The following is a 20,923-nucleotide window of genomic DNA, read 5'->3' as shown; positions in this document are numbered from 1 at the left end:
AAATGATTACAGTAATAAACAATCAAAATTCTTGTCTATTATAAACACTGGAGCCCAAAATCCTGAAAACTTAAGTTGCAATTTGCAACATTTTTTGTGTAATTTTGCTCAGACACTATGGTGTGGTTTAAATTTACTTATCAGCTGGAAAAATAAAACAACGCACATAAATACATCTAATAATTTTTTTATAAAGTTTATTTCTATATTTCAGAAACTTTCTGCCCTGAATTGAGCCCACCAGGTTAACTCAGGTAAAAGTCTTTCCTGACAACAGACGTTACACAACATGAGGATGAGGGCTGTTCAGCGAGGCTTCTCTCGGCTGAGAGAAAGCTGATGAGGCATTGACTCAGCTGGAGGGAAGGTGGTTACTGGTGAAGTGTGACTTCATTTGACCTGGGCTCTTATTTGGGTTACCAGTGATTTATGCAGGAAAGAGTAAAAACTGATAGATATTCGCAACATTTTTATGCTGAAATACTGCAAGAATTAGACAAACTCTATCAAATAATATTGCACTGTGACATTTTGCATGGCAATACTACATCGAGACAATCTCTTATTATAGAAATTATCAATATTGCAAATACAAGTTAGACTTTTTGGCTCTAGAATGATAAAATCAATTGTTTTTTCAGGCACTAGATGGTGCTCAATTTTTTCTGATGAGGTCAGCAGAGGTCAGCAGGACTGGTTGATCAGTCTGTCTGCTTGACCAGAAGTTCAAAAACTTTTTATGTCATTTTTAGGATAATAAAGTCTTAATAGTCAATCAATGATCAAAGCAATTCTTTTGTTGTTCCAACTACGGCCCAACTGATACCAGATTTTTGGGGCTGATGCCCATATTCAGGAATAAACAATCCAATATTGATATATTGTATATATAGTTTCTAAAAAACGTGATAAAAGTTCAAATATTCTTTTCCTCTTTTGGCTGAAAACCCCTCACAACCCTCTCAAGGACCCCCGTTGGTCCCCAGACCCCATTTTGAAAACCACAGTGCTTAACAATGCCATTTTGCTGCAATAAAAATAATTAAAGTGAGATGGACAGACTGAAAACATTATCTTATTAGATAAAACAGATGTTGACACTTATCCTGTGGAGATATAATATGCGCTTTGACAAAAGGCAATAAATCGCAAAATATTTTAGCCCAATACTCATCATGTTGCAAAATGTTTGAAGGCACAATGTGCAACGTTTTCCTAAAAATGTATAGACAACTTATGTCTGCTGAGCTCAGGATATGTTACCAATCCAAAACGTTGGTATCTGACATCCTGAGAATGAGACTCAACTGTCTTTATGGTGCGTTCATGAACAGCTCGGAAAAATCCTACTGATTCTATCTTTAAAATCATAATAATATCGAACTGTGACTTATGTATCGTGATATCGTATCGCGGGGCCTCCTGTGATCCACACCCCTTGTAAAACTGCAAATTCCTGGAGCGACTGCCAAAATAAAGTATTGCTTTAATTAAAACAATAAATTCACTTATGCAGATAAAGACACAATTTAAGAGCTGTTAAAAACAACAACCAGCTCCACCCTATCTCCATCACTCATCTCTGCTCCCCGTGAAGCAGTAAGCGATCTGCGTGATAGTGCCTGAACAGAAGTGAACGTGCGTCTCCTGCGCTCCTGTCAGACGATGCCGAGCGGCAATGTCAGCAGCAGAGGCCGACCCCGGCAGCGCCGATGTTTAGCGAGCAAGATGTTCCTCCTCTGCAACACATAGATGAAAAATGCACATGAGAGAAAAAGGGAAAAGACCACTTCTCTTGAAGCGCACTCCTTCTGGCAGAGAGTCAAGGGCAAGCTGCCAAGGTACTACTTTTCACTTTCCTGACATGAGGCTGAGGCAGGAAAGGGGAGGGAGGGGGAGGCTGCGGGGTGCGTGCGTCAGCAGGTCCGCCTGGGACTCCCTTGCCAGGAGGTGGGAAGAGCATGTGGTTCTTATCTTATCTACGGGAGGGCTGGAGCACAGCGGCCAACACTGACATTCAGTGAGCGGCAGAGAGGAGGAAAAGAGCCAACACTGAAGATGAAAACGCTCTGACTCCTCTCCCACTGCTCACCTCATTTATTCATCCAGACTGAACCTGAGTGTGTGTGTGTGTGTGTGTGTGTGTGTGTGAGTCCACACACTCTGAGGAACACAGGGGATAACTAGAACCATAACGGGTTCTGCAGCTTGTCCCCATAGGAGAACCCTGTTTGGTTCCTGATAGGACCAACATTTCAATCTCCTTTCGGAGAGTTTGACCTCAGAGAGGGTTATACCTAGAACCATCTGTGAAAGGGTCCACCCAGAACCACCCATGAAAGGTTCTACAGAGCACCCTTATATAGTGTAATGGTTCCACCTGCAACTCTATCTAGAGGTCCTATCCAGAACCGTTCCACCTTCTAAGGGTGCCAACAAGAACCCATTCAAGGTGTCTAATGCGAACCTGTTTATATTCCAAGAGTTTTGTCTGAAACACACTCTTGGTTCTACCAAGAATATTTTTATATTCCAAGGGTTTTATCTAGAAAACTCTAAGGGGGTTCTACCAAGAGCCTTTTCATAATCCAAGGGTTTTATCTAGAACACACAGAGAGGGACCCACCAAAAATCTTTTTATACTCCAAGGGTTTATCTAGAACACACTCAGCAGTTTCTAACAAGAACGTGTTTTATATTCCAAGGGTTTTATCAAGAATGCGCCAAGGGGTTCCACTAAGAACCTGTTTATATTATGGTACAAAAAATTTTTGGGAGCCCCAGCTGAAAGAGTTCTTCAAGGATTTAAACAATCCTTGAAGAACTCCTCTAATAAAGGTTCTTTTAGTCTTTAAAGAACCGTTGGCAAACCCTTTCTTCAAAAAATTGTTCTTCAGAAGCAAATGGTTCTGTGTAGAACCTCAGCCCTTCAGGAAGAACCGTTGCGGAACCCTTATTTCTGCGAGTGCATGCAGGTGAACACACACACACGCAGTATATATCCACCTCCTGCTACATTCCACAGCAGCCAAGGGTGAGGTGACCGGTGCGGCTGAATCAATACAACCAGTCAGTGAAAAGGTGTCAAATGAAGAAAACGCTGTTTCACCCTGGACTTTTAACTGCAGTCCCATCACTTCCAGAGACACGCCCCCACACGGCGAAAACAAACAGCGCTGCACAAACATGCAAGCTCACACCTCACACTCGAGCGAGAGAGAGAGAGAGAGAGAGAGAGAGAGAGAGAGAGAGAGCGAGAGGGAGATTTCCATGGAAATGTAATTTGCATTATTTCCACCTCCATGGTCCAGGTCATTAGACGTAAAGGGTAAGGGCTATAAATGGCAAACTGAGATGTAGATAAGGCATGTCCCTTGATCCACGGCCTAAGAGTGTGGTCACAGGCAAGCGGCAGCACTCTGACTGCAGTCGCAGACACACAGCAGGTCAACCTTCACCTTCAACTCAAGTTATACACTTGAAACTTTCCTTTAAACAACAGCCAGAGGTGGCGGATCACATGGCGCACACAGCAGCGCTGACTGTGAGCCCTAAAGGAGAAGTCCGTAATATATTTACTGTTATAAATCATGACATGATGCAAAATGACCATGATATGTCATCAGAGATTGAGGAAACCTGCCAAGTTGAAATACTTGCTTCTCCAGTTTTAGTGTCGATATCTGGGTTCTTGAAAATTTTTAGCATTCGTATCTGGGTTCTTGTCAATTTTCAGTGTTGATATTGAGGTTCTATTCGAGGTTTGTTGAGTCAGCGCCGGACACTGCAAATACACAGAGAGAAAAAAACAAACTGAAAGCTCATTTCAATCGATTTTCGATTTGTTGCTGAAGTTGTGACAGCCCTACCGTCAGCTCAAGTTAAACTTTCCAGTGCGCCTCCCTTCAGTGAGAGGAAGCTGAACACAGCCAGAGGTGGCGGATCACACGGCGTACAACATCGCCGATTGTGAGCCCGAACAGTAAAGCTGCAGCTGGAGTCAGCATCTTGCCCGACCCGGTGGTTTGATGTAGTGCTGCGTCTGCCCAACGGCCACCCCCCCCCCCCTTTCTCCTCCCCCTCCTCCATCCCCAGAGCCACATCAGTGATCGGGGGGTCATGTTCCCCGCTCCACATCTGGACTGATGCTGAACTCTGCAGCCGCTCTGCAGAGGAGCCAGTGGGGACCTGGTAATGAGAACCACAGATCCTTGCGTCTTCTCCAGTGCTGCGCTCTTTTATGAGCCTTGACACGAGGACAAGTTGTAAAGAAATCTACATGCATGTGGCCTTTTCCCATCCCCTCAGATACCAACCCACGACAAGCTGACGAGGGGGTCAACGGACGCCATGAGGAGGATGTCATCTGTTTGGCCGCTCAGATCGTGCACTGTGCCCTGGCACCGCTCCAGTCCTGCACAGATCTTGATATAAAAAAAAAGGGTTCAAACTGCATAACAAGCTAATTTTCTTTGGCTTGAATTTCCTGAGAGTTTAAATAAACACCGGAGACAAATCACAAAGAGAGACTGTTTGGCGGCGGCTCGGTCCGGTCTGGAATTATTTAACTATTCAAATTTGAATCAAGCTTTAATTTTCATATTCCAATCATATCAAGGACTCGTACATGTTTTATACACACTCTTAGAAATAAAGGTGCTAAATGGAACTATGAAGGGTTCTTCAGCTTGTCCTCTTTTTGGTCCCTGGTGGAATCATTCATGAAGGTTCCTTCTGGAACCCTTTCAGAGGATTCTACCTAGAACCCAGAACAAAGGATTATACCTAGAACCATCTGTGAAAGGTTTCCCACAAAACCCCCTATAAGAGGTTCTACAGAGAACCCATTTATGGTGCAATGTTTCATCCAGAATCATCTCTAGGGGTTCTATCAATAACCCTTCCACTTCCTCGGTGCTAACAAGAAACCAACCATGGGTATCTAGAACCCACATGGGGGTTCTACTGAGAACCTTTGTTTAATCTAGAACCTACCAAGGAGGCTTTAACATGAACCCTTTTATTTTCCAAAGGTTTTATCTAGACCCCACCCAGGGGGTTCTAAAATGAACCCTTTTATGTTCCAAAGGTGTGATCTAGAACCCTTCTATATTCCAAAGGTTTTATCTAGAACCCACCCATGGGGTTCTACAGAGAACCCTTTTTAGAACCCTTGATAAAAAAGTTCTTCAAGGATTCCAACAATTCTTTCTTTCAGAAAGGGTTTATTGATGAAAGGAGTTCTTAATGGAACCTTTGGTCTGACAAAGAGACAAACCCTGTCTTCAACAAAGCAAATGGTCTGGTTAGAACCTCAAACCTTCATGGAGAACTCTTCTGGAACCCTCATTTCTCAGAGTGTATTGAGTGACTGTGCTGAGAGACGTCCTCGCTGTGAGACAGAGAGAGGGCATGCGGTGGGGCAGGAAATGTCCAGCGTGAGCACTTCCTGCCTGACAATGCAGCCTTCTTCACTGAGTTAAGAAATTCGTTTTGAAAATGCCTGAGAGATCACATTAGGGTTGACACGGACTGACCCGATCTATACACAAACAATGCACACAAACACACACATGTAACCATGGAGATTCTGCTGCAACGTGAAGCTACAGACAGCTACAACATGCTCAGAATTACAGGAGCAACCGGCATGTTGTCTTTACAAACTGGAGTTTGTCTCTGCAGGGAGGACTGGCTGGACAGTTTTCTTAAACAAATAACTTTATTATATAGTTTATTTAATATTTAAATAATTTAACTTACACACTGTCAACCACTTATGATCCCCTTTTAATAACTAATGCAATATTCTTTCACTTCCACTCACTGAGCATCCCCTGAAACCGTTTGGAGCGCCCCTGGGGAGGCCTGCCTCCCACTTTGAAAATCCCTGGTCTAAAATGTCAAAAAATAGTCAACAACATTCATCATTATTCCCCAGAGCCCAAAGTGACGTCTTCAAATAGCTTCTTATAGCCAACAAACAGTCTAAAATGCAAAGACTCTTCAGTTACTGTCATAAATGTCACCAAAAAGCAGCAGGTCCTCACTTTTAAGAAGCTGAAACAAGCAAAAATGACTAAAACAATCAATCGATTATGAACCTAATTCGCAACTGATTTTGTTTTGATCAACTTATCTATTAATCCACTGACTGCTGCAGCTCTACTGTCTCATACTTGCAGAACGCAGCTTGTGTAAGCAGGGCAATAAAAACAGATACTGACATGCATTCTAGTTCACGTGTACATGTGTCAAAAAGCCTTGGATAAAATATAATTAAATGACGTCTTGGTCTCACACAGAGTCACGGGGGTTGACTGTAGACCTCCCCTCAGAAAAATCTAAAAAGGCCGATATAGCCTAACATTACATTTTACATGGTACTTCAACAGTCCAAAACCCAAAGACTCTTCATTTACTGTCATAAATGATGAAGAAAAGCAGTAAATCCTCACGTCTAAGAAGCTGGATGCAGGAAATGTTTGACATTTCTGACTGAAAACTGACTGAAACAATCAATCGACTGTCAAAATAGTTAGTGACTTATTTTCTTTTGATCAACTAATCGACTAATCGGCTAATTTCTGCAGCTCCACTGTCTAATAGATAACAGATAATAGATGACTGTCTAACAGATAATGATGTGCATTCTTGTTCAGAGACACACGTCTTCATTCATGTGTCAAAAAGCCTCAGATAAAGTGTAATCAAATTACAGCCCGATCTCACACCAGTCACATGCAGAGAGAAGGCAAATGATACGTCAAGTAAATCCTACGTTTAACCCAGATTAACTGACAGCTGTAACATCTAACAAAAAAAACACAGAGCAGCATAAATGTGAGCTGTGATACACACACGTAATGGCAATTACAGCGAAAGAGGAACTTTTCCCCCTAGTCAACAAATTCATGAATGACTTGTTTGTTGTGTTAAAAGACAGCTCATCCTGCAGGAAATGTAACGTTCAGGTACTCGGCTCTGACGCCCACATCTACTGTTGTTCTCCAAAATTTAAAAAAGCGTGGAAGCTTTGTAGAAATCTGGAATTCTTGTCCTTTTTTGGTCAGTAATATGAGGGCGGGATACCTACATACTGTACCTCAATAATACATTCCATGACTGCAGTTTACTGCTATGTGTGTACTTTGGCATCAGTCAGCATCCCAGGCCCCAAACTGCTAACTTGTTATTACAGGGTCGCCACTAAAGGTCACTCAAGGTGCCACTGAAACAACTGGAACCACTGACACGAGTTATTCATGCAGCGTGGGGCTGCGTTACGATCACAGAAATGAAAAGTTACAAGCAGAGGAGAAATATATTACAAAGATATAAAATGCCAAAACATGCAACAAGCACTGTAAATTCACCACTGATGAGTTTATTATGGGATATTAAATTACAAATGCATCCACTAAACTTTCTGCATATTTTTTCTTATACTGCCACCAATTTCTCAATATATTTAATTTTTTTCAATTTAAATGATGATAAATTGTGGGTTATATCTGCCTCTGACATTTACAATCATACTGGCATGATTTAAAAAAGCTGACATAAAAGTGGCCATCCTATTTTTTAAAGTTGCTTAGAGTTCTCTTACTGCTAATCAAAACACACATTTTTAAACCGTAATTCTTATTTAGCTTGGATTTAGAAGGGCTAAAGAGTCGACATGTTATGGTTGAGACACATCTGATAGCAATATCATTTAATAACTCAAAAAATAGAAAGTTTACCAGAGCTTGAGCAGTATTCCCGCCATTTTCAAACCAGGAAGTGAGACAGGGGTCCTTAGGGTATAGCTAAGCATTTTTACGCCTGATTAAATCCTGATTTTGTAAAAATCTGACAGAGTTGACGGAAATCTGGGACGCAACTTTAAAGGGCAAACATTTTCATAAAAAAAAAAAATATCCAACAAATGTGATTATAATAGCACATTTTTACACCTATGTTCTCAGTAGGTATAATTAATTTTAGATTTTGACAGTTTTAAAATATTTTTTGAATTATTTTAAGTTGTAAATTCTTGTCTATGACAAGAGTGTTCTCTGGTACAGAGTAAGTTTAGAAATGAAAATAATTAAAGAAAACCAAAACATTTCATAAATTACTTAGATTTCATCTATATAAATTCTTAAAGAACAAATTTTCACCCAAATTTAGAGTGTTGACATTCATATTTTTCTTCTTTAGGACATGATCTGTCCCAACTGGGTGAATGAAAAATAGCAGTCAGGATAATTAAAAGAATATACTAATTTTACAGAAATATTAACCCTAACCTCACACTCCTACAGGAGTATTTTGAAGATTTATTTTCCTAAAACCGAGCTGACACTTTCTGTCCTCACTCCGGCGCTGGCTGCACACTTCGCTTCTCTTTTTGATGCCATGTCTCACTGCAGCACTGCTCACTGTCCCCTCCATGACACACCGGACCGACTCAAATCCTCAGCCCGCTCTGTGTTTCATCAAAACGGACTGCGGAGACAGACACGCTACATTTTCCGAATTGCGGTCCTGCCAGGTCTCCCACCAATGAAGTCCCCACCCAGCATAGATCAGCTATCAATCTGTCATTCATAAAGTTGGGGAGACACATGGCGAATAACGAACGCCTGCACGACCAAAATGTGTCCATGTTTACGCAAAGTCAAAGCTTTTTTATAATTCAGCGTGAAATTCCGGGTTTTATTCTTTAAAAATGTTAGAAAAATACCTACTTGCACCCAGGAAACAGTCCGTTAACCTTCTGAAACAGCTTGTTGAAGACGGACCATCTTCCATTTCGGATTGTGAGCGCAAAAGGAGAGAGGAGCCACGGAGAAAAGTGCGCCTCTGCAGCTGCAACTTGGTGCGTCTGTCTGGGCAAAAACCAAAAACTATTCCAGTGCGCGTTGAGGTGATGGTGTCCTCAATGCTTCAGGCTGTGCACGATTTTAGGAAGGGCAAGAAGAGCAGTGTGTGTGTGTGTGTATGTGTGTGTGTGTGTGTGAGTGAGTGTATGTATGTGTGCTACCCCCCACCCCCGCCCCTCCACCAGCGCTATGACCCAGCACCGCTGGCCGAGGTGTAGCTACAGTCGGCCCGCCTCCTCGGCGTGGTGGCTCCGTTGTGGATGTGCAGCAGCAGACTGGGGGAGCAGCAGAGACGACGACGCATAGACACAGAGAAATGGGAGTAAACACACACACACACGCACACACACACACATACACACACGGGGAGAGAGGGAGAGACAGGAGCGCGCCAGTGTTAAGCCTGCCACAGTTATCAAGCACGACTTCCGCTCTAATTTTCGAAATAAAAGCCTGAATGCTGTGTTGTTAGTTATAATATGAACACATTTTTATTATGAATTCAAGTAGATTGAAAAATATTTTTCTTTTCCTTTAAACAGATGCACAGTGCACATTTTAATATGAAATACTGCTGCAAATATTAACAAAGACACCACACATGATGATATTGTGCTTCAAAATGTGTCATCTTCTAAAAAAACCCAACATATTATTGGAGCTGTAACAATCAAGTATTAATTGACTATTAACTTAGTCGCCAACGATTTTGACAGCTGATTAATCCTTCTGAGTCATTTTAAAATAACAGATTCTCTTATTTCAGCTTCTTAAATGTGACAATTTTCTGTTGTTTTTAACTCTTCTGTAACAGTAAACTAAATATTTTTATGTTCTGGACAAAGAAGACATTCGAGGACATCACTTTGGGCTTTGTTCAACATTTTACACCATTTTATGACATTTTATAGACCAAACAACAAACCAAACACAATAATCAATAATTAAAATAATCATTAAATGCAACCCCATTGATTAGCAATGCTTCCAAAGATCACATTCATCTACACGCGACACGTTTGTTTTAATTTGAAGGGTAACTCGTCCCTGCTTCCGGCGTTTTTGCGCATTTGACGCGTCTGGTGCGCGCACTCTCGACGCTGCTGAACTGCTGTTCCTGTTCCTGAATTTGGCTGCGTAAAAGGGGCAGAGCCACATGCCCAGAGCTCTCCGGAGACACGCTGCTGTTTCCTGATCCACGACTCGGTGGTCAAGGAGGAGACAGTCAGCGACAGCCTCCACGTTCACAGCAGGACGAAGCAATGCAGCGGCAACGACCGCAAAGGCGCAGCAGAGAAACCCGGTTTAAACTGATTTACCGACGTGCTTTGAAGCAAGACACCGCGCAGGCGTTCAGTCTGCTCTTGAGGTGCCAGAGGAGACCCTGAGCTCCGAGCTCCTCAGCAGACAGAGAGTTAAAAACACGGATCAATCTGCAGCATATCAAACCAGATTTTATGAATGGCCTGTGTCCAACTATCCCCTCCATTCAGATCAGACTAAAGCCAGGCAGCAAGAGCACCATGCATGGTGTCAAACAGACTCTGACTGATAAACATAAAAAATTAAATTAAAAAGTCAAACGTCTGTAGCTTCAGAGGTTATGTCCTCTGTAGCTGTTTCTGGGAATCTGCATCCTACACTGATTTGTATTTTACAGGCCGATTCCGGTATTTTTGAGACACAGAGCATTAAATGTGACTATTTTTAGCCCATTAAATAAACAAATAAGGGATTCATTATTTCCCTGACATAATATTATCCCTATTCCTGGCATGTGAAGAGTCAGTAGTTTGTTTGAATAATCAGTTGAAAGACCCCACTGGACTGGCTTTTAGTTTTTTTTTTTGCACCAAATAAATAAAAATGGACAGACACGTGTCAGTAGATCATTTTAAGTGTCTACCAGATGATATGGTTGTTAGATGGTGTTCCTGCTTTGATTGCCTGTAGACATGGTTGTTTTTTTTTGTTGTTTTTTTTAAGTGACTTTTCCCACATTTTAGTGTTTTTATTGTTGTCAGACTTGTTTATTTGTTAGTTCAATTTTTTTCATTTTTATTGCTGTACATTATTCTTGCCAGACATTTTATCTAATTTTCATAATTTTATTGTTATTATTTCTATTGTTATTATCATACACTGTATAGCCCGTATGAAAGTAAACATTCATTAGCATTAATAGAGTTTAGTGCTCAGTCAATTATATATACAGTATGTATTACCTGAACATGCATTGTCGCAATGCTAAAAATATTTTTTCTTATGATAAATGTGTATAAAATGCATGATTTTTGCAGGTTAGAGAGATGTTGGGAAATATCATGCTCAGAAAATAAAACTTTACAGTCAAAGTATTAAATATGAATAAAGTGTAAAAGAATGACGGTTAAAATTTATAGTGGACTCGAAAACTCAGTATTTCTAAACTCTTGACTTCAGCTCTGCATCTGAACACTGACTGACTGTCGTTATAGTGCTGCATAAGAAAAACCTACTTAATGTACAGAAAACACAGAAACAAAGTGTGCATGTGTGAGTGAGCACGCAGAGACAGTCCAAACACTCATCATACCAAGTCTCATCTGTATTTTATCTATCTTTTGTCTTATGTTAACAAAATTTCTGCCCTTTCCTGCATCGCTGCTGCTAATATTTCAGCTCTTTACTTCAAATATCTGCAGTCTTGCATGCACTAAAGGAATGCATTCAATTGATTTATTTCACTGGGCTAACTCAGTTGTGCATTTGCATAAATTATAATTGTAAATATCGCCTTGAATTGGCACCATAAAATAAATCAATGTACTCTATTCCTTTAGCAAAGGTCTACAAATTACTGCAAAGACTGCACATCTGCAGTGCAAGTGAAATATTTAGACAAACTCACCAAAATCATGGAGTTCCTATAATAATAATAATAATAATAATAATAATAATAATTATCAGACATGGATTACATAATTAGGATACAAAAAATGTAGCCGTATTCTGTTACAGTTACTGATTAAAAAAATGTAATCAGATTACCCATTTAATATAACGGGGATTATTAGCAATATTACAGTTTTAAAGTTGCAAATTCATTATCATGGCCTCTGGTGACAAAATGCTTACTGGCTAGAAATTTCTGTTATTTTGTCCTAAAACCAGAAAAAGACAACAACATCACAGTACAGTGACAGTTCTGCCTTCAGCAGAACGTTAGCTGCACAGACCAACTGCTAACGTTAGCTGCACAGACCAACTGCTAACGTTAGCTACACAGCAATCCACTTAGCATATTATCCTGTAAATACTGCTACTACTATTACTACTTCAAAACTGCACATGGGCCCTTAAATGAATAAATAAATAATAAATTAAAATTAATATTACTTTTGCCACTATAGAAAAATATTTTGGGACTGTATGTGGTGATGCCGGTGACCAGGATGGTGTGTGGGTAAAAACAGAAGCCTCAGAACAGACTAAGTCATAAGAAAATGGCAGTTTACTCTACGTTTGAGTGTGTAACAAAGTACATTTAAATGTCAGTTAGCTACTTTAATATAGTGATATTTGTCGTAAGTTATTAACTATAATTTAACAGGTATTTAGTAACTGTATCAGTCTGCATTTTAAAGTAACCCTCCCAACCCTTTTAATAATATCCAGTCCCATCATGATGACAATAAATAGACTATAATTTAATTAACCTCAAATTTAGGTCAACCAGATGAATATTTTACATTCTGTTCTGCACTGACTGAAAAAAAAAATAGAAGCTGAGTTACACAGATGCACAATTATAAGACTTCTGAACAAACATTTAGTTTCTCAGGGTTAAAATTAGAAAATGGCACAATTAAGATATTAAACCACAGAACTGCCCCTGCGCTAGATTCTGTTTTCTCCTCTTCAAATTCAAGTGTTAGTCAGAGGACTTCCTGTATCAGTTTGAGTATTCTCTGACGTCTTTAAGGCCACACTTAGTTCCTGTTAACTGTACAGTTTCTGCCTTAAAGCCAGCCAAGGAATGCATCACCACTGATGTTTATATTTCCACTAATAATATCCATGTAGAGGAGAGACACATAATTCATTTACAGAACACTGGCAGAGCAAAGCAATGTGCCATAAATCCAAAAAGTACAAATAATGTACAGCACAAATAAAGATTTTAGCTCAGATTAAACGTATAAATTATTCCTGTTTAAGCGGCTAATCTGTTCTTTCTGTGTGAACGGTTTAAGTGAGGAGCTCCAAATGAAGTGAGCTCCCTATCTCTGCAACCTTTGGTAGATGTGCGCCCGTGTTATCAGCGCTCACAGTGCACCTAAACAGCTCTGAGGCGGCAACATGATACAGCATAAAGCGTGCCAGACTCCCTCACGGCCGCAGCAGCATTACATACTGATCATATCGTGAGACGGGCAGACAGAGAGGTGTGGGAGCTGTGGCGGGTTACGTCAGCACGCGTGCTATCAATCACTGGCATTCCTGCACTCTGGAGCAGCTGGTCCATTCAGAGGTCACGTATAACATAATGGATTCTCTCTGACACACTCGCTGTCGCTTTCCCTTCCATTTTAGGCCGGTGAGAAAAGCCCTTAAAAGAACAAAAATAACTCGCATCTTACATCAGATTATTGAAATACTGATCTAATAATATTTTCTGACGCTCAGGAATTTGGGAGGTTGAATGCAGGTGACGCTCAGTGAAAGAGCCAAATATATTTAGACATGTAGGTGAAATAAAACATGCAGTACACTGTCAGCCTTTATTCAATGATATATAACATACACATCCTACGTAAAATACCATTTTGATCTGAAAAAAACATGTTTATGAGGGTTTAGGGATTAGGACTAGGCAAGATAACAAAATTACACTGGTATCTTGATATGAAACTACATCGTCCTAGATTTTGGACGTCGTGATACGGATCTTACCCTGGTTTTAAAGCCTGCATTACAGTAAACTGATTGTTCTAGCCACTCTATTGTTTGCTTTTCCTAACTTACATTGGGTTGCACTGACAAAGTTCCAACCAGAGTTTAGCAAAGCTAGGTTTAAAATGAGTAAATCCAGATTTTGTCTAATCAGTATGGAGATGCTTGCTTACCCATATTAAACAAAAAAAATCTACAAATCTGAGTACTGACAGGACCTTGTAAGTGTAAAGGAGGAGGAGGGACACTGGTAATTAGCCTAGTAGCCACTCTTGATGGCTCAGCAGAAAAGCTATAATTTCTCCTCCTTTGACTAAAAGTCGGTGGCCGAAATATCAACTAGAGTGAAAGAAAAAAAGAGTTACTTTGCGTCTCAATCCAGCTATTTTAAAGGTTAAACCTCCTCAAGTGTAAAAGTGAAACTGGAGTTTAAAGTTTTGGTGCATCAGAATTATATTTAATCTCTTTTCAGAGTAAAAACTAAACTGAGGCTTAAGAGATGCTTAAATTTTATGCCCTCAATGTTGTTTCAGTTTTCTCTGTGGTACATACTTGTCAACCCTCCCAGTTTTCTCAGGAAACCCCCGTTTTTCATTGCCCTCTCCCTATTTCCTCCCAGGATCACTATTCTCCCATAAGTTCATGTAAGGGACAATTTTTTTCTGTATTCTTTCCTGAGAATTAAAAGTCAAATGGAAAGCATTCGACATAAAATGCTATCGCAGTGTACTTATTGTTTTAATATTTATTTTTAAAGACAACAGGATGCACGAAACAGTATCTGAACTCAATTTTTTTGGCATCTCAAGGTTAGCAAGTATGCTATGATATCTAAAATGTTATCAAATATCAAGGTATTGTATTACATTCCTGTACATTACCGGTGGTATCAGAACAACCTTAATTTTCATAGCTTTAATCCTATGAACATTAAGGCTATTTCAATCTGAAATGATAAATAAAGGAGCTTGTAAAACTGTCCTCTGCTCCGACTCCTTCGGCTCCTCCAGGGCTCACCTCTGTGTTTCCTCCCTGCACTCCGAGTGGCTTATGCACGGAAATTTAGATAGAAAACAAATGCTTTAAAACGTCGCCTGTAAAGTTCATGACTGGAAGTTTATGAGCTTATGTGAGACGGTTATGGATGAAGAACTTATAGGGAAATGCGGTAGATCACAAGGGATGCCGCAACTCTGTCTGTGACCTGCCGGTGAACCCCTTTCTGATCCGCGGCTCTCACAGCAGCAGCAGAGCAACCGATTTTAGATGTTTGAATAATTATTACATAACAGGATGTAACTGACCAGCTCGACCTGTCAAATTAAACAGATATTTCAAACTGTGTTTAGATTGGTCCACTTGGTCTGAAATATACCTAAACCACTGACACAAATCCTCAGAAAGAATAGAAACATGTGTTGTGGTAAAGTAACGCTTTTATCCACACAGAAAGATGTATTTTCTGCCCTTGTGCACAATTAAAAACGTCTTCTGTCACCGGAGTCTTGTGTTAGCAAAAGATAGCAAAGCATCAGAATGATTCCAGAAAATCTTGAGCTGTCAGATGTTTCCTGTACTATTTTAAGTGCACAAAGCGAGCTGCACTTTGTTAGGGACACATTGTTGCTAGGGAGCCGCCTGGCATCTCTGGTGGCCACGAAAAGGACTAGTTCATCAACTCGCTCCTCTCACCCTGACATTTTAGGAATTTGATGAATACACTTACAGCTTCTTTTAATTTCAAGTAGTGGAAAATATTTCAAACACGTTATATTTTGATGTCAAAGGAATAGTTTGGATTATTGGATACAGGGTTGTATGAGGAACTTGTGTATTACGTAAGCAGATGGCGGTTGGCATGCCCTCAGGTTGGAGAAGCAGAAAGGAGCACCTGCATGGAAGCTAAGCAATGAACAACTTAAAGGTCAGCATAAATACAGAATAGAATATTTTGACTGGTTTATCTAGCTGTCAGGTAGTGTTTTCCATTGGGAAGCCGCTGTTATACAAGCAAATTTAGCTCTCTCCAAATCAACCAAACTCCATATGCAAAATTGTCCATTTTACCTCATAGAGGATGGGAGTTACTGGTCTATGGCTGCCTCGGTCTGTTAGTTTGTGCGTCTTATTGGGTGACATTGGTGTTTTGAAATGATAGTTCAGATTCACCAAAGTCACAAAATAATGCAAACAAACTAACAAATCGAAGCAGCTGTAAGTTGCAGCGAGGTAAAATTACTGATTTTGCCAATGGAGTTGGGTTGGCTTGGAAAGAATGTTGTTTCTCTTACATTAAACCGAATTCCCGTCAGGAAAAAGTCTGTCTGATGGCAAAGTAAAGCAGTGAAAATATTCAGTGGACCTCATTTAAGTGGCTAAATATGTTTTGTTGCAGAGTCTATCCAAAGCACTTTATTGCTTAGCTTCCATGCTGGTACTCCTCTTTGCTTCTCCAAACTGAGGGTGTGCGGGCTACCATCTACTGTAGATAGAAGGTAGGCAGTCTCCTCAAAAGCTACCTGCCAAAATTGAGCCAATGAGATGCAGCAGAGAAAGTACAGGAAGCTATATTTTCTATACGATACTGTACTATATTATACAGTAGTATATTGGATTTTAACCAATACAGCAATTTAATGTGTAGAGTAATTTGAAAGGCATTTGAAACTGCTGTCAGTGAATCGTGAAGCTTTCCTTTTCATTGCTTCATATTCCTGTAATAAAAAAATGGCAATTGGATGTTAATCTGCATGACAGAGGCAGCATCCCATAGGACTGCTAACAGAGCTAACATGCTAATGGCAGCAGTATGCTGGAAAAATGGTCCGTGTCACAGCAATCCCTCGGGCCTAAGGGCAAGGTGCAGCTCCTGAATGGAATCTGAGTTGGGGTTATTTTTTTCTGTGACTAGCAAAAAAATGAAAATGTCCACTGGCAGCCCTTCGTGGGAGTAAAAGTCTCAGGTACTTTGGGGTACAAACGTGGCTTTAGTACTTGAGTAACTTCTGCAGTAATGATAATGCAAGACAAATATATTTCCAGTAGAGCACAGATCACAAGCAGACAAACAGGTCAACAGCTGGATTTTGTGGCTGTAAATCTGCGTCACAGTGTCATCTTATTTATTTGGATACAGTTGGAATAAATGAACTAAGCACCACAGACCCAAGAAAACCTCAAAATGTCCGCCAGGGCTCTCTCCGGCTTGATCTGTATCAATTTGGACAGGCAGCGAGCACTCTTTTTCTCTGTCAACATTATCCTGCCACCAAATCCCAGATCCATCTGTGAATGGATAGCATGTGTGTTACAGGGAAATTTATGGAAATCAAAAAGGTGATGATGAAAGAAGCTGAAATCTCATCTGTCTTAATATGGCATGTATGTGTGTGTGTGTGTGTGTGTGTCACATGCAGCGGGCTGCTGGTGAAAGAGCAGCTTTAGAATCGTCCGCTGGGGGATCAACAGCTGACTGAAGAGTGAAGTGGTCGGCAGCCATGCTTAACTGTTCTTCCCCTCTCGGCTGTTTTTAGCAAACAGCCTCCTGATGACTACGGCCTCTGTCTCCCAACATAAGAGCTGCACATCTTCAGACGTGTGCGCGCTTATTCACACACACACACACACAGCCTCAACCCCCCTACCCCCACATTACAGACCTCATCCACTTAAGCACATTTCTGATTCAAGGCAAGCTTTTTGCACGCTGCGCACACACACACACACACACACACACACACACACACGCCCCAGATGTAAGTGAAACATTTACAGATCACATGCGAGCAAACATGAACACATATACACACAGGAGCATCCACGCAGGCACACACACACACACACACACATCACATGCGGCAGACACACACCACAGAGACTTCCAGTCCCCTCCCCCCAACTGAATAGTCTGTTCTGACAATCCACAGGACAGCCGGAGCATTGACGTCAGAGGCAGGCCCATGAAAATACAGGGTCCCTGGGGGGCTGAGGGAGTTATGCACATCTTCACAGCTTGGCTCGCAACTAGTTCAACAACCAATGAGCATATTACTGCCTCTGTTTACTCTTATTTGTTGGAAAATGCAATAATAATAATTAAAAAAAAAAGGTTCCACATTTACACAAAGCCTGGCATGCACAAAATTTGCATGCGACTGCAATGCGGATCATCTGAAACGTGACGTCAATGGACGTCATTGCACTGTGATCCATTAGGACGAGTGTGAGATAGGTGCATAATTTAGGTTAATGGAAATACAAATCACAGCACATCATTACCTGCCCTCTGTCGTCTTAATAATTGCCATTTTGAGTAACTGCTGTCAGACTGTGGTATATTAGATGTACCCAGAGGAAAAAGGTTTGTTGCTTGCTCAGACATCCTCACAGTCCCAGGAGAGAAGATGACATCTTTGTTTACCGCTCAATGTTCTGAACCTCTTTTTTTTTTTTTCTTCTTCGTCTTCTAAGACATCATTGGGACATCAGAGCCATTAATCTCATTGTTCTCTCTCTTTCACCTCCTCTCACCTTTTCTCAGACTGTCTATGGCAAAATTATGTAACACAGTTACTGTTTCTCTGTAACCAGATACAGCGTGTGTTTCTGTGTTTTGAGCTGACAAAATGATCCTGCAATGATCCTCACACTTAAGTATCAGTTTGTGTCTTCATGTGTGTATATGTGTGTGTTTCGATATCACAAAAGGAAGAAGAAAACTAGCCGGGGAACAAATGTAAATTAAATGTTGTTATATTTAAAGTGACAACTCACCCCTAAATCAAAAATACTTATTTTTGTTCTTACCTGTCGTGCTATTTATCCATCTAGATAGTTTGGGTGTGAGTTTCAGAGTTTTGGAGATTTGAGCTGTAGAGATGTCTGCCTTCTCTGCAATATAATGGGACTACATGGCACTCTGCACTGTGGTGCTTAAAATACCAAAAGACTACATTTTAAAAATTCAACTCCAGTGTCTCTTTCCAGAAGTCGTGACCTGGATACTCAAGATAATCCACAGACATTGTTGACAGCAGATTCATGTAGGAACTACTTTCTTTCTGTGGTAGGAAAAAAGTAGCTCAGTTACAATTAGGGGGAGTGACTCACTTCACACAAACCGGCTAGACTGTGTCACATACAAGAGTACAAGGACTTTAATTTATCATTTACAACAAAGTTGAATTTTGTCGCAGTTCTTTTATTACCCACAAAGCCAACCCCAAGTAAATTTAGTTAATGTCACAAAATACACTGAGATTGTCCACTGAAAATACTTTGTAGCTTCTTTTACACTGTGTTTTGATTTTTGTTTTAAAGTTAATAACTTTTTCACATCAGACAATCGAACATTTAGAATTTCTTGCTGCAGCATCATTCTGATTAAAGTCGCAATATGTCAAATTTATACTCCAAGTAAGTGGGGGGCAGAGCTTTAGACTGTCGAAAGGAGGAGGTTTTCAAGCCTGGACAGGAGGGAGTTTGTTGTTTTTTTTGGTCACCTTTTGAGGCACAAAGTGGTATTATGAGACAGGATGGGCCAGAGCAGCTAATTCAGTAGCTATCTTTGCGACACAATACACTGAGACACAAAACCATTATTTCTTCACTTTCTTTCCATGATGAAATTGTCATATAGTTATTTTTCAAATGTCTCAAACTAAAATACTTACTTAATACATATTGCACCTTTAAGAACACAACTGGCCCCGTAACCTAACCTAAATCAGATCTGCCTGCTACCTATTTTTGTGCTGCCTGAGCTGTAAACTATTTCTGTAATTAGCTTGTTTGTTAGCTAAATCAATCCACTGTTGCAGCTGTTTCTCACAGAAAATGGCAACCAAGACTAAAAGGGGGAATAGGAGGAAGCATGACTGCATTGGTGAGAAGAGGTTCCTACTAACTCAGCCTGTGTGGGCGCATAGGAATTGGTGTGATGTCATCACGGTGGCATTGTCTTCTGGTGAAACTGGAGAGGAAGTGATTTGTGTTGTAGATGAGTAAACAGTTAGCGGCTCAGAGAGGCTGAGAGGCTCTCCGATGTCTGTGTGTGTCTGTGAGGATGTGTCAATATGTAGCCACAGCCACCACTGTGAAGTTAGTTTTAAGTTGGATACTCAGAAAGATGCTGCTGGATCTGCCTGTTGAGTATCCAACTTAAAACTAACTTCACCACGGTGTCATGGTTCTACTGTTTATCATGGGATCATCAATCAAGGGGAGGAATGCGGTCTGGTCGAGGTGCTGTCAAAAGTGCCAAAATTGAAAGAAAGCAGAGTTGGTGGACGAGAAAAACTGCCACCATATACGTCGCCTGCCACCAGATCAGCCAATAGCAAAATTCAGTTTTAATAGCAATCAGTAGAGGGCAATCACTGTGCATACTTTGTAACACAAAATGTAGAATTAAAATATTTTGCACTAAACAAGAGACATGAGATTCAGAAGTGCTAATATGTAAACTAATTTCTTGGTTTTATGACTCATTCCTGCTGCACTCTATTAACCCTTTTCCATACATGTGTGCTGCCTTGGCTTGACTCTGTTTGACTCGGCACGGCACGGATTTGCATTTCCATTACAACCAGACTACTTGCTTGAAGATGTGTCTCCTGACTAAGAACAAACAGCTCGGGGTTGAGCAGATGTAAAATGGACGCTGAACTTCCAATAAATTCATCACAATATTGTTATGGTGTTATTCAAAAGCTTTTTAGTTTTCATCAGTGGTAACTTCACACAACTTCTTTGAACACGACAGTAAAATACTGCAGCTACAAGCCATAGAGATTAGCTGCTAAAGAACTGGGAGCTGAACACGCAGTCGCTTCTAGAAACATCTTTCTCTCTGCTCTTCTGCACAGACATGAGCTGAGTATCACAATACTGCATGTGCTTGTTGGCAAGACGTCACCACAGCCCGCTTGGAGGCAGGTTGAGTTCACTTTCATCCCACTCCAGAGTAAGTCGATCTCGGCGCAGCTTGGTGCGGTAAAAGGTAATGGTAATGCAAATCAGCACGGCATGGTTTGACTCTGCGCAGCCAAAAGTACCAGTGGAAAAGCGCCTTACAACTGTCAATGCATATTTAGCAACATGTGTGATGCTTTTAACTG

At 40.6% G+C, this 20,923-nt stretch overlaps 1 protein-coding gene across 5 annotated transcripts in view; it reads right to left on the bottom strand.

The window, feature by feature from the left end:
* The window catches only part of pde10a (phosphodiesterase 10A), a 96,183-nt gene that overhangs the window by 54,662 nt on the left and 20,598 nt on the right, over positions 1–20,923 (bottom strand). The window contains exon 1 of one of the 5 annotated variants that reach the window (XM_084736180.1): positions 8,736–9,175. The exons of 3 other annotated variants lie outside the window; for them this stretch is intronic. In XM_084736180.1, coding sequence (XP_084592306.1) covers positions 8,736–8,799 — 64 coding nt within the window. In that variant the 5' untranslated portion in view covers positions 8,800–9,175. Of the gene's footprint in view, positions 1–8,735; positions 9,176–20,923 lie in introns of those variants that run through there. One more of the 5 variants, XM_084736181.1, reaches the window with a different exon arrangement.

Source organism: Lutjanus erythropterus, chromosome 14, assembly GCF_056507025.1.
Source record: "Lutjanus erythropterus isolate fLutEry1 chromosome 14, fLutEry1.hap2, whole genome shotgun sequence".
Classification (NCBI taxonomy): Eukaryota; Metazoa; Chordata; class Actinopteri; order Lutjaniformes; family Lutjanidae; genus Lutjanus; species Lutjanus erythropterus.
Note: the sequence above shows the minus strand (reverse complement) of the source record. Positions and strands in the feature narration are given on the sequence as shown.